This window comes from Cetorhinus maximus, chromosome 32 (genome assembly GCF_964194155.1).
Source record: "Cetorhinus maximus chromosome 32, sCetMax3.hap1.1, whole genome shotgun sequence".
Classification (NCBI taxonomy): Eukaryota; Metazoa; Chordata; class Chondrichthyes; order Lamniformes; family Cetorhinidae; genus Cetorhinus; species Cetorhinus maximus.
The window spans coordinates 18,530,486-18,544,334 of record NC_135910.1 but is presented as its reverse complement, the minus strand read 5'-3'; the positions used below and the strand labels follow the sequence as shown (position 1 = coordinate 18,544,334).

General features: G+C 43.6%; 1 protein-coding gene across 1 annotated transcript in view; it reads right to left on the bottom strand.

Annotated features, from left to right (window-relative positions):
- The window catches only part of LOC144671307 (zinc finger protein 541-like), a 43,599-nt gene that overhangs the window by 23,027 nt on the left and 6,723 nt on the right, over positions 1 to 13,849 (bottom strand). The window contains exons 3-9 of the mRNA XM_078533118.1: positions 12,972 to 13,096; positions 12,544 to 12,671; positions 5,548 to 6,796; positions 5,151 to 5,367; positions 4,900 to 5,069; positions 3,006 to 3,070; positions 721 to 895 (exon numbers count right to left, since the gene is read on the bottom strand). Coding sequence (XP_078389244.1) covers positions 721 to 895; positions 3,006 to 3,070; positions 4,900 to 5,069; positions 5,151 to 5,367; positions 5,548 to 6,796; positions 12,544 to 12,671; positions 12,972 to 13,096 — 2,129 coding nt within the window. The remainder of the gene's footprint in view (positions 1 to 720; positions 896 to 3,005; positions 3,071 to 4,899; positions 5,070 to 5,150; positions 5,368 to 5,547; positions 6,797 to 12,543; positions 12,672 to 12,971; positions 13,097 to 13,849) is intronic.

Here is a 13,849-nt window from a genome sequence, read left to right as displayed (position 1 = left end):
CAATCAGATCAACCATGACCTTATTGAATGGCAGAGCAGGCTTGAGGGGCCTAATGGCCTAGTCCAACTCCTAATTTGTATAATCGTATGTATGTATTTTGATAAAGTAGTATACTAAGGGGTTGGGTAGGCTGAAATTTCTCAGCAGTTCCCCAAACTGGTGAAACCCAATGGTAATTACAGATGATCTTTGCCAGTTCTGAGTTCATTGTAAGGGGTGAAACCTCAGCCTGTGAATCAGTAAAGTTCAGAACATTCTGAGTTGAGCTGTACTATCTTCCAGACGGGGAGCTGTGGGCCCCAGCAACAGAACAAAAAGCATCAGAAACCAGATTAGTTCCTTGGAACAGAGGTAACAGTTAAATTTTTTTATGACAACCTGGTCAGCTTTCAACGGCATTTTCCTTGGTAACAAGTTCACCCATGGTGAGATTATAACTCACAATCATCTAGGCTGCCATTCAGCATCATATCTATTAAGCTATCATATTAAACCGCTGTGCTTCTTGTAACTAATTGAACCACGCCGTTTCTTACTCAAGAGTGGTTCTGTGGCACAATCGCAGCTGCACTAGCACTCTGCTAAAGCCAAAAGTAAGTTCACAAACTTCAGTAGTTGCAGATCCCTTTACTTATGCCTACAGCATCACTAATGCACTGAGAGTAATTCCCTTGATCCTGACTTCCCAAATGACTCCGAATGTGTATAATTTTCCTAACCTTCTGTGACTTAATGCCATCTTCCAATAAATGCTGCTTTCCCATTCCTTCCCGTGGACAAGTGTGGCAGTTTAGTCCTTTTAGAAAATGGAAAACACCTTGACATCTTTCGCACCTGAAGTTCTCTTCATTTTCATCCAAATTTTGGGAAGTGCTGCTACTCACCAAGTCCCTGCTGTGTATTGAAGGTTAGGTAAAATCAAGAAAAAAGGAAGACGGTTAGTGCTGGAAGCCTCAAATACAGGGTGGAATCTTGTTGAGGCATCAAGGCTCTTGCCTGCCGGCTGGAGAGCCGACAAGAGACCTGCGCTGCCACTTTTCAGGAAACCTGCTAAACCACAAGTCAATCAGGCAGTGGTGAGGCCACCAGCTGGCTTTCTCCTGGGTAGCTCTTGTGCACAGCAGAGCCACCGGGGGGGCTGTGGCTGCTGCCAGTATGCACCAGAGTCTCAGGAGTCACCCAGGCCACAGGTTAAGTAATGGAGGGCGAGGTCATGAAGACTGCAGGAGTGTCATGAGACGGAGAACTGAGGGCAGATGTTTCTCAGGAGTGTCATGAGACGGAGAACTGAGGGCAGATGTTTCTCAAATTCCCAAATTGCACCAAGAAAAGGAAGGAAGATAAGAAAATTGGGCACTAATCTCTTTCCCCTGTTCTGCATCTGAAATAACCTTAGCTATGACCTTGCTCTATTGGTTTTTCTCGTGGTCACACCTGAGTGTGTTTGAAGAGACTGCAGCGACATAATTTATCTGCAGATGGGTGTCATATGGGTTTACACGCAGATTTTATTTAATGTCATGAAGTACGGATCAGGGCAAAATGCTCGTATAAGACCTAGCAGTACTGCTTCCTCAGCTAAGTTTTGGTGCCTTCATCACTTCAGTGTACACAAAATGGTGAACTGCACAGCAGCTTCTGGGAAAGTGTATCTGGGGAAAATGGTCTTAGCTGTATTATAGTTACAACAGTATTCTAAAAACACATCTGTAACAAAGTAAAAATCTATAATTGGTTACCGTATAATTTTCTAAAATCACGTGTACAAATTCTTCAGCCTGAATTTTTCATTTGGCAGACGGGCTCGGTGGTCACAGAGCCGACTGCTGCCCGCGATCAGCTCCACGCCGCCATTTTATGCAGGCAAGCCAATTAAGGCCCACCCAGCATAAGACGTGAGCCGTAGCGCTCAGAACTACCTATGTGGGCGGGGGTGGGGGGGAGGGAGAGTCAGGGCCAGCGCTGAGTACTTCAATCTCCCTGAGGCACAAGCTGCCTCAGGGAGATTGAAGCGATTGCTAAAAAAAAATAAATGGATTAAAAATTTAATTAAACATGTCCCCTCATGGGATGTTTTTATATTTCAGGAATTTTTAAAATTTAATTAATAAAAGCTTTAGGAAACCTCATCCCACTTGTGGATGAGGTTTCCTAAAAATCGAGGAGGCCACTTCCCTTTTCGAGTGCCCGCCAACCTTAATGTTGGATGGTCAACGTAAACAATTACATTAATTAATTTGTCAAAGGCCTTAATAGGCCTATCAGTTATTGGTGGGCGCGTAACTGACTCCGGTGTGCGCCCACTGAACGAAACATCGCGACGACGTCGGTGTCATCGCGCATCATTTTACACGCTGGCGTGTCAGGCCCGCACGCCGACTAAAAAATTCAGGCCTTAGAATTAGGACAAAATGGAATAGTGCTGGGGATCCTCCTGCTCCAGCCCCTTTAACATTGTTGTTTAATGTACTTTCAAGGCACCTGCCAAGCTGTGAGCTTGCACTGTATAATGCATTCTCACACGTGCGGGATTACTTACATTAGACCCAAGAGGAGGTTGAGGAGCTAAGCTTTTGGTATCAGTGGTACTCATTTGCGGTGCACTCTGCCAAAATTATCCCAGATAGGGCTAACAAAGCAAATTTGGCACAGCACATCGTTAATCTTTTTACTAGCATATTCTTAAAATATTTCTCTGATTTCCCTTATGTTTCATACCCACCACATCCCATTTTTGACTAGAGGACAGGATGGTGGTCTGCTCCAGGCCTCTGACTAGATATCTGATAGAGTGCCCTTCAGGATATCAACTGTCTTTTACTCAAACACCAAAGTGATCACACAAAAATCAACAGCTCACTGTTCAGGGACACAGGTAGAAACTTGCATCCCACTACTCAATGGCACTAAAATCTCCGCTCACCCACCCCCAAATCAATGGAACCATGAGCAGATGTCATCCATCCTCTCTACATATATATTTTTACAAAGGAAAATCTCATACCACAACACTGTTGACGATCCATCTCCCTCTTGTGGCATGCTGGAAAGACTGTAAATATCTTCACCCTGAAAAGTCAAAGCTCATTACATACAGGATAACAGAAGGTTAAAAGAGCTTTGCAAGTGGGGATATTTTGGATCGAGGGTTTTTACGGGAAATAGAATCAAAAAAACATTTAAGTGCTTTATGTTGTTGAGTCTAAAGTGCTGTTCTATACTTTTATTTCTATAATATAAAATATAAGTATTCAAGTTGGGACTTGTGTTCCTAAGAGGTCCGAGATGATCAAATTTCTGAATATCTGGAGCCAGCTGTACCATACATTTCAGGCAGTGTCTTGAGAATTCTATATTTTCTCTCTTTTGTATTTGTTAAGTTTGTGGCATTGTTTCCCTTCAGGCAGCTGACAGTCTTTTGGAATTTAGGGCAGTGGATGGCTGAGGGAGTGTCAACATTTGTAGGGAGTCCCCAGGAACATGTCAATATTTCCAGGGGCTCGCTATACAGAAAGGTTTTAAAACTGTTACAGAACAAATACAGTGCTTGTGGTCAAAAAAATTCTAAAACATTATGCTAAACAAGAACATTGCTCTGACAGTGTCTCCGTTATCAGTTTCCGATCTCGTATATAGGAAGGTGTTCAGCTTGCCTCAAAGGAACGGAAAATCAAAGGTTATCACCTCAGTCACCTCATGTCCCATTAGGATGGCCTGGGAGACTGTGTTCCATGAAGATATTTCAAAATTTAAAAAAAAAACACAAGAACAAAAGGTCTGAAATTCTATTCTTGTGGTCCAGATACAGAGCGGGTTTGGCTCCAACTGCTCAACTTTGCTTGTCCTGTGTTTTCTCATGGGCATGAGCTGGAGCTGTTCTATTCTGCGCCATTCGTGTGTCCCACCTGCTCCAGAATTCCAAGGTGTTGCCCCATTGGCAGGTCAGTGCTGTGCACTTTTAAAAGCTGGAACAAAGCACACTCCTACTAGCACACATCCACCAGTAATAGTCTTCGAAATACCCATCCTATGCTTCTGGGGAGATCAGTTTTTGCGCAGGTATTTTTCAATATCATATTGCTTGTTTCTTTGGTTCAAATCAATTTGCTCCTTTTTGTGTGTACTGTACTACTGACATTCAAGAGAATTCACCAGATATAGGCTGCCCTACTTGCCCTTCAGCACAAAAAACAGAAAATGTCCTATTTCAACCTGCATTACCAACAGTGGCTTTGTACCTACCCCACCTGTATATTTCTGCTCTCGCCCCGGATATACAGCTCCCAGGCCTCTGTAGGAGGACAAACACTGCACCAGGAGTGTATGAGCACTGTGTAGATGAGGGGCCAGTGGAAATTGCATGTAATGTCTCTCAGGGCACCAGCAGTGCAGTGCCACTCATGTTAGCACTGTGCTCATATTCAATTTCAGCCCATATTTTCCACTGGATTACAGTTAGCATATCAATAAATGCTGGAAAACTCAAGAAATCTCCCCCCTATGGAAATGAAGGAACATGCATTGCTCTGTGGGGTAGGTACTAACCCACATAAACTGCAAGATCTTAGATCCAGTTCCACCCTGTGGTGCATTAACTGATCTTATCTGGGGCTACAGTTGGAGCGTCACAATTGTTCTTGGTTAGGAAGAAGTTCCTGTTCCTCCTGCAATCTTTAGATGTCAGTTGAAAGAAGGATCAGGCTCAAATGTCCTCACAGTTAAAATGCCTGCCAACATTCACTATTTAGACTTACCAAGGAAAACTGAATACTTGGGAGAGGCACTGGAGAGCTGCTGCCACATGCAGAATTGCACTCTAGTAAGAGTCAGTGCCTTCAGGAGAGGAGGCAAGAAAAGCGGGTTAAAAGGAAAACCTAATGAGAAATTAAGTTAATTACCTGGACACTAGCATGAAAAGATGCTTCCTGAAGACAGTCTTCCATACTCCTCGTCAAAGAATTCTGAACAGAAAAGGAGTTCATAGCCACCTGACTAGGAGGAGCAGTGCAATTGGGATCTAACTTCTGTCGCTCCTTTCGAGAAACTGACACACTCTTACTGGATTTACCTGCAACAGTGTAATGCTTTATACACACATCTTTATTAGAGATTCTGCCTCTCTTGTTGCTACAGGGTGGAAGTGACCAACCCTCCAGCTGCTCTGACTGTGACTGAAGCTGATTCTGAACAACTTCTTCTTCACACACTGACTGAAGAGGATGTTGTGCCTTGAATGGACTCTTCTTGGATATCTTGTGACATTCTGAGATACCTCTTAACGCAGACTGCAAACCAGGTCCTGTCTGCTCCTCTGTATTTTCTGTCTCTTGTGGATAGCAAGGGAGAATGTTCTTGGAGAGTTGGCACTGTTTTGTGGTTTCAAATTGTAAAAATGGAGAAGTGGTTTCCTGCCTTAAGGAATGCTGGAAATCTTGTGCTAATTCTGAGGGATGATGCAATTGGGATTCATTATTCTGGATCTGGGATGAAATTTTCTGGGCAAGTACATGCTGGGACTGGGTAACTAGCACTTGTGATTGACTTACCGAATTCTGGGATTGAGACAGATTGTATTGAGTGTCAGAGATCAGCTGGAGCATATGGTTTTGAAATTGGTCTTGGTTCTGCATTGGGGAGGCCTCCTGATCTCCCATGTAGACCTGTGTAAAGAGTGAAGTTGCTATCTGCTGTTGATGTTGCTGGTGCAGAGAGTACTGTTCCTGCAGTATTTGATGCTTCTGTTCAGGAAAGGCTTGCCACTGGTTCAAATTAGCTTTGTAACTCAAAAGCTGTCTGAAGACATTTCCACAAGCATCAAATTCAGACACTGCTGAATTTTCACCCTGGGTCTTTGCAACAGAGGAATTTGACTGAATATCCAAATTCTGTCTTGTAAATGCCTGAGCAAATGAGTCAAGTTTATGCAAAGCACCACTGGAAAAAGTGGCAGACACCTCTTCAGGAGGCTGGGAATTGGGGACAATATAAGAATAACTTCCTTTGCTGCCACTATAAGTTGCCAAGTTGTTGGTCCACACAAGATCTTGACTTGGTTGTTGCTTGGTAGAAACAGTTTCATTTCTTGATAATGTATGATTTGTGCTCACAGCTTGTGGCCAACTTGCCGGTCTTGATGACTCCAAAGTATATTGTGCAGGCTGTGAGGGTCTACCGGGAATCACTGAATCCGTAATGTAAGAATCTAGACTTTCTACACAAGAGGCACTGGGGTCTGCTGCAGAAAAATGAGGAGGGTTTACTCTGTTGTATGGATCTGACATGTTACAGTTCAAGCCAGAAGAATGCTCTCTCTGCATTATGCTATATTTGGCTTGTCTAACAGTTCCTGACCTTTCTGACAAACAAATACTTGGGCTAGTAAGCACACTTGCTGTACGGTGGGTTTGTGTGGGATAGTGCAAGGTGATTTTGCTTCCACTGGTTCCAGTTTCACATGGTATTTTTTGGCTTAAGCTGCTTGTTAGGGGCCTCAGCAGTTCTCGGTTAGGCACAGAGGATCTTTGAGAAAGAGACTCAACTTGTGATGTAGGCCTCTGTGCCATTCCCATTTCACACTGAAGGGTCTGAGTATGTCCACTCTGTAGGTACAGCATGCTCTCTGTTGAATCCACATCTTTGGAGCTGCTGTCAGCAAAGGGCTCCCTCTGACAATACAAGCCATGCTGGACTTCATAGTGACGTCGTAAGGATCGGGAGTCACAATAACTCTTGTCGCATCCATGTTCCATACAAACATAAGGTTTATTTTTTTGGTGCGTTAACAAATGTCCAGATCTAAGGAGAATGCAGAATAAAATGTTTCACTAAATTCACCTACTAGTAAAATTTTGCTCCCTACATTTGTTACATGACAATACTTTGCAATCCCATTATTATTCCCTCATGGAACTGACCTGTGTTAAGTATCATAAATAATCATTAGTCGGATGCTTGGAAAACAATCACATACACACACTATACTCTTGCCTCTCTTTCTATCCTTTGATGAAATTAGCATAAACCAGTTTCTCTCCTACCTTCCCTCATTCATTCGCCAAGCTCATCTTGACTATGAGGAAATGCTGCTGCCCCTTTGACCCCATTCTTACTTACTGCTGATCACCCAGCTTGTTGTGAATTTCAATTATGGGCCTGGCCAACAAGCAACTCTGACCAAACTATCGCAAACAAATCTCATGTGGAATTCTTACTGCCACTAGGATGGGGACACTGTGACCCTTTCAATCTCACCTAAAATCAAACATAGGTTCCAGAGATTAAACGGTGTACCAACCTCCTGTGCAATCCAGTAACATAGCATTAGCAATCAGTGGAATCAGTCTGTATAGGAAGCAATCAATAGTTTTTTTTGTCTAGCCTCCACTGAGGATTTGGGCTGTTGGCTTACGGTCAAGTAACTTAAAACTGTTTCCTACGGTTTATTTTTAAATTCTTTTTATTCATTCACAGGATGTGGGCTTCGCTGGCTGTGCCAGCATTTGTTGCCTGTCCCTAGTTGCCCTTGAGAAGGTGGTAGTGAGCTGCCTTCTTGAACCGCTGCAGTCCATGTGGTGTAGGTACACCCACTGTGCTGTTAGGGGTTCCAGGAATTTGACCCAGAGACAGTGAAGGAACGGCAATATATTTCCAAGTCAGGATGGTGAGTGACTTGGAGGGCAACTTCCAGGTGATGGTGTTCCCATCTATCTGCTGCCCTTGTCCTTCTAGATGGTAGTGGTCATGGGTTTGGGAGGTGCTGTCTAAGGAGCCTTGGTGAACTCCTGCTGTGCATCTTGTAGATAGTACACACTGCTGCTACTGTGCATTGATGGTGGAGGGAGTGAATGTTTGTGGATAGGGTGCCAATCAAGCAGGTTGCTTTGTCCTGTATGGTGTCAAGCTTCTTGAGTGTTGTGGGAGCTGCACTCATCTAGGCAAGTGGAGAATATTCCATCACACTCCTGATTTGTGCCTTGCAGATGGTGGACAGGCTTTGGGGAGCCAGGAGGTCAGTTACTTGTCGCAGGGTTACTAGCCTCTGACCTGCTCTTGTAGCCAAAGTATTTATATGGCTAGTCCAGTTCAGTTTCTGGTCAATGGTAACCCCCAGGATGTTGATAGTGGGGGATTCAGTGATGGTAATGCCATTGAACGTCAAGGGGCGATGGTTAGATTCTCTCTTGTTGGAGATGGCACTTGTGTGGTGCGAATGTTACTGTCACTTGTCAGCCCGAGCCTAGATATTGTCCAGGTCTTGCTGCATATGGACATGGACTGCTTCAGTATCTGAGGAGTCATGAATGGTGCTGAACATTGTGCAATCATCACCGAACATCCCCACTTCTGACCTTATGACGAAAGGTCATTAATGAAGCAGTTGAAGATGGTTGGGCCTAGGACCCTCCCTGAGGAACTCCTGCGGTGATGTCCTGGAGCTGAGGTGACTGACCTCCAACAACCACAACCATCTTCCTTTGTGCTAGGTATAACTCCAACAGCAGAAATGTTTCCCCCTGATTCCCAGTGACTCCAGTTTTGCCAGGGCTCCTTGATAACATGCTCGGTCAAATGCAGCCTTGATGTCAAGGGCAGTCACTCTCAACTCACCTCAGGAGTTCAGCTCTTTTGTCCATATTTGAGTCAAGGCTGTAATGAGGTCAGGAGCTGAGCGGCCACTGAGCATCAGTGAGCAGGTTATTGCTAAGCAAGCCACTTGATAGCATTGATAATGACCCCTTCCGTTACTTTATTGATGATTGAGAGTAGACTGATAAGGCAGTAATTGGCCGGATTGGATTTGTCCTGCTTTTTGTGTACAGGACATACTGGAACAGTTGGCTAGGGGTGCGGCAAGTTCTGGAGCACAAGTCTTCAGTACTATTGCCAGAGTATTATCAGGGCCCACAGCCTTTGCAGTATCCAGTGCCTTCAGCCGTTTCTTGATATCACATGGAGTAAATCAAATTGGCTGAAGACTGGCATTTATGATCCTGGGGACCTCCGGAGGAGGCTGAGATGGATCATCCACTTGGCACTTCTGGCTGAAGATTGTAGCAAATGCTTCAGCCTTATCTTTTGCACTGATGTGCTCCCCCATCATTATCTATCAGTAAATGCTTACCACTTAAATACCAACAACTCAGTTATCATCTCTTTTAACTTTGGTCGATAATTGATCTTTTTAAAGGAGCAAGTCCAGTCTCAGTGACATTTTCCTCCATGTAACTTGATATTACTATACAGAATCACAGAGTGCAGAAGAGGCCCTTCGGCCCATCGAGTCTGCTCCGACACGTGAGAAACACCTGACCTACCTACCTAATCCCATTTACCAGCACTTGGCCCATAGCCTTGAATGTTATGACGTGCCAGATGCTCATCCAGGTACTTTTTAAAGGATGTGAGGCAACCCTCCTCCACCACCCTCTCAGGCAGCGTATTCCAGACCGTCAGCACCCTCTGGGTAAAAAAGTTTTTCCTCACATCCCCCTAAACCTCCTGGCCCTCACCTTGAACTTGTGTCCCCTCATGATTGACCCTTCAATTAAGGGGAACAGCTGCTCCCTATCCACCCTGTCCATGCCCCTCATAATCTTGTACACCTCGATCAGGTCGCCCCTAAGTCTTCTCTGCTCCAACGAAAACAACCCAAGTCCATCCAACCACTCTTCATAACTTAAATGTTTCATCCAGGTAACATCCAGGTGAATCTCCTCTGCAACCCCTCCAGTGCAATCACATCCTTCCTATAATGTGGCGACCAGAACTGCACAAACAGAACAGCTGTGGCCTCACCAAGTTCTATACAACTCCAACAAGACCTCCCTACTTTTGTAATTTATGCCTTGATTGATAAAGGCAAGTGTCCCATATGCCTTTTTCACCACCCCACTAACATGCCCCTCCGCCTTCAGAGATCTATGGACACACACCAAGGTCCCTTTGTTCCTCAGAAATTCCTAGTGTCATGCCATTCATTCAATACTTTTTTGTCAAATTACTCCTTCTAAAGTGTATCACCTCACACTTTTCAGGGTTAAAGTCCATCCGCCACTTATCTGCCCATTTGACCATCCCATCTATATCTTCCTGTACCCCAAGACACTCAACCTCACTGTTAACTACCCAGCCAATCTTTGTGTCATCCGCAAACTTACTAATCCTACCCCCCACATAGTCACCTATGTCGTTTATACAAATGATGAATAATAGGGGACCCAGCACAGATCCCTGTGGTACGCCACTGGACACTGGCTTCCAGTCACTAAAGCAGCTTTCTGTCATCACCCTCTGTCTCCTACAACTAAGCTAATTTTGAATCCACCTTATTAAATTACCCTGTATCCCATGTGCATTTGCCATCTATACAAGTCTCCCATGTGGGACCTTGTCAAAGGCTTTGCTGAAATCTATATAAGCTACATCAACTGCACTACCTGGTCACCTCCTCAAAAAATTCAATCAAATTTGTTAGGCACGACCTCCCTCTGACAAAGCTATGCTGACTATCCCTGATCAAACCTTGTCTCTCCAAGTGGAGATAGATTCTACCCTCAGAATTTTCTCCAATAGTTTCCCTACCACTGACGTGAGACTCACTGGTCTGTAGTTCCCTGGCTTATCTCTACAACCCTTCTTAAATAGCGGAACCACATTGGCTGTTCTCCAGACCTCTGGCACCTCCCCCATGGCCAGAGAGGAATTAAAAATTTGGGTCAGAGCCCCTGCAATCTCCTCCCTTGCCTCCTTCAGCAGTCTGGGACACACATCATCCAGACATGGAAATTTGTCCACTTTTAAGCCTGCCAACACCTCCAATACCTTGTCACTCCCTATATCAATTTGCTCAAGAACCTCGCAGTCTCTCTCCCCGAGTTCCATACCCTCATCCTCATTCTCTTGGGTGAAGACAGATGTGAAGTATTCGTTCAACACTACCGATGTCCTCTGGCTCCACCTATAGATTGCCCCCTTGGTCCCGACTCTTTCCCTAGTTATCCTCTTCCCATTGATATACTTATAGAATATCTTGGGATTTTCCCTACTTTTACCAGCCAGAGCTTTCTCATATTCCCCCTTTGCTCTCCTAATTGCTTTCTTAAGCTCCGCCCTGCACTTTCTGTACTCCACTAATGCCTCTGCTGATTTGCTTCCCTTGTACCTGCTAAAAGCCTCTCTTTTCCTTCTCATCGTATCCTGAATATCTCTGGTCATCCATGACTCTCTAGGCTTGTTACTCCTTCCTAACACCCTAGAGGGAACATATTGAGCCTGTACCTTCCCCATTTCCTTTTTGAACGTCCCCCACTGCTCTTCTGTAGATTTCCCCACAAGTAGCTGTTCCCAGTCTACCTTGGCCAGATCCTGCTTTATTTTACTAAAATCCACTCTCCCCCAATCCAAAACATTTTTTTGCAACTTGTCTATTTCTTTGTCCATAACAAGCTTAAATTGTACCATGTTGTGGTCACTATCACTAATGCTACCCCACCACCACCTCAGCCACCTGTCCGGCTTCATTCCCCAGAATTAGGTCCAGTACTGCGTCGTCCCTTGTTGGACCCTCTACATATTGACCTAAAAAGTTCTCCTGTACACATTTCAAGAAATCCATTCCATCCAAGCCCTTAACACTATGTCTATCCCAATTAATGTTGGGAAAGTTGAAATCACCTCATATAATTACCCTATTTTTATTGTTTTTATACAACTCCACGAATTGTGCACATATTTGCTCCTCAATTTCTCCCTGACTATCCGGGCATCTATAATAAACACCTAACAATGTGGCTGCCCCTTTTTTGTTCTTAAGCTCTACTCACAAAGCTTCATTCGATGCCCCCTCCAAGATATCATCTCTCCTTACTGCAATAACTGACTCCTTAACTAATAATGCAATGCCTCCTCCTCTTTTACCCCTTCCCCGGTCTTGCTTGAAGATTCTATATACGCATCAACAGACTTAATTTAAAATCATCGATGGATGTAACACAGGAGGAGGCCATTTGAAAGAGCTATGCTAACCAATTAGTCCCATTCCCCCTGCTCTTTCCCTGCAAATGTTTTCTTTCCAAGTATTTATTCAATTCCCTTTTGAAAGTTCCCTTTGGAACATGCCATTCACATACAAGTGTAGTATTAGAGAAGAACCTCACGTATGGACAACTTTATATTTAGACCTAGAACCTGTGTATTCCTATTAGCTTTTAGTACTATCCCTTTGAATCTAGCATTGTTTTCTGTTCTATGATTCAGGTCAATAATCCTTCTTCAACCAAGGCCCAGAACTACAGATTAACTGGTCGTTCATCTCATGGCAGTTTGTGGAGTGCTGCCAGGCAGTCACTTTTACTCTTACAAGATTGTAGCCTGTTAACTACTTGAACACTGGGAGTGCCTAATTTCATTCCACAAATCCAACCTTCATCTTACTTGGAATGAATAAAAAGAAATCCATAATTCAGTTTCACTCTGGGTGCACAAAGGAAGTCTGTTTAAAAAATAACTAACTCAAATTCCTGAGTTAAATAATGTTCACATACAAGTGGTCCTGTCTCTTAAAGGCCTTATTGCAGATCCTGCAGACATGCCGACGTTCATGACTATGCGTCAGGTAGTGTTTGCTCAGGGCACTGGCACTGCTGAATGACTTTCCGCACTGGCTACACTCCTAGACAATAAAGTATAGAAAATTATTGTTTATTTTTGCTTCAAATTCAATTCACTATAAATGTAAAATATTGACAGGTTTTAATATTTAAATTATTATTGATCTCCCTAATATATTCTATTATTACAGAACAAACCAGGACTTACTACTTTTGACAAAATTTGTACGTGTTCTCAGATTTGGAGTTTTTTTTTAAGTAGGTAGGTCAAGTATACTGTAGATTACAAACCATCTGATGCAACGTTTTTTTAGGACTCTAAAACCAGGCTGACTGGAAGAACAAGCATATGCTGTGCTAACCTGGAATGCTTGCTGTGGAGAATGCCTCGTGGAGAGACGCCTTCTCTTCTGCAGCCCTCCGTATTTCCCTTCACTTTTACTTGCACATTTCTCAGGGGTATTCTTTTGAGGGAGAGGACTGATACCTGTACAAAGTCGACAGGAAAAACCAGTAATATTTCAGTTTTTTTTTTGTTGCTGTTTCAACCTTTTACAGAAGAAATACGTACTTAAATTATAAATCGGCACATATGAGTTGGGCTGAATGGCCAGCTTCTGTGCTGCCTTTTCTATGTATTATTAAGTCATTCCCTGTGTCAAAAAGGTCCTTTATCAAAAGTAGGTAAAGTGCAAGTTCAATGCCAAACATCAGGGTTGAACTTATTGCTCCCTTTACTCCAGCATAAATTGGGCAGTGTGCTTTTTCAATTTTTCAAAAACAAAGTCTAAATGATCTCCAGTCCTGTAGGGCGGCCCTCTGCACACAAGAAACCAAAATTAAACTAGAGGTCTCAGGAGATTGCTAGCTGCCTTTTACAGACCCTTCAATCTGTAAAAGGGAGGTAGCGGCATTGTCACTGGATTAGTATTGAACCCTGGTTCAAATTCCACCACGGCAGATGGTGAAACTTGAATTCAATAAAAATCTGGAATTAAAAGTTTGGTGATGACAATGAAACCATTGCCGATTGTTGTAAAAGCTCATCTGGTTCACTAATGTCCTTTAGGGAAGGAAATCTCATGTCCTTACCTAGTCTGGCCTACATGTGACTCCAGACCCACAGCAATGTGGTTGACTCTTAAATACCCTCTGAACAAAGGCTGTTAGGGATGGGTAATAAATGCTGGCCTAGCCAGTGGTGCCACATCCCATGAATGAATAAAAAAATAAATCTGAA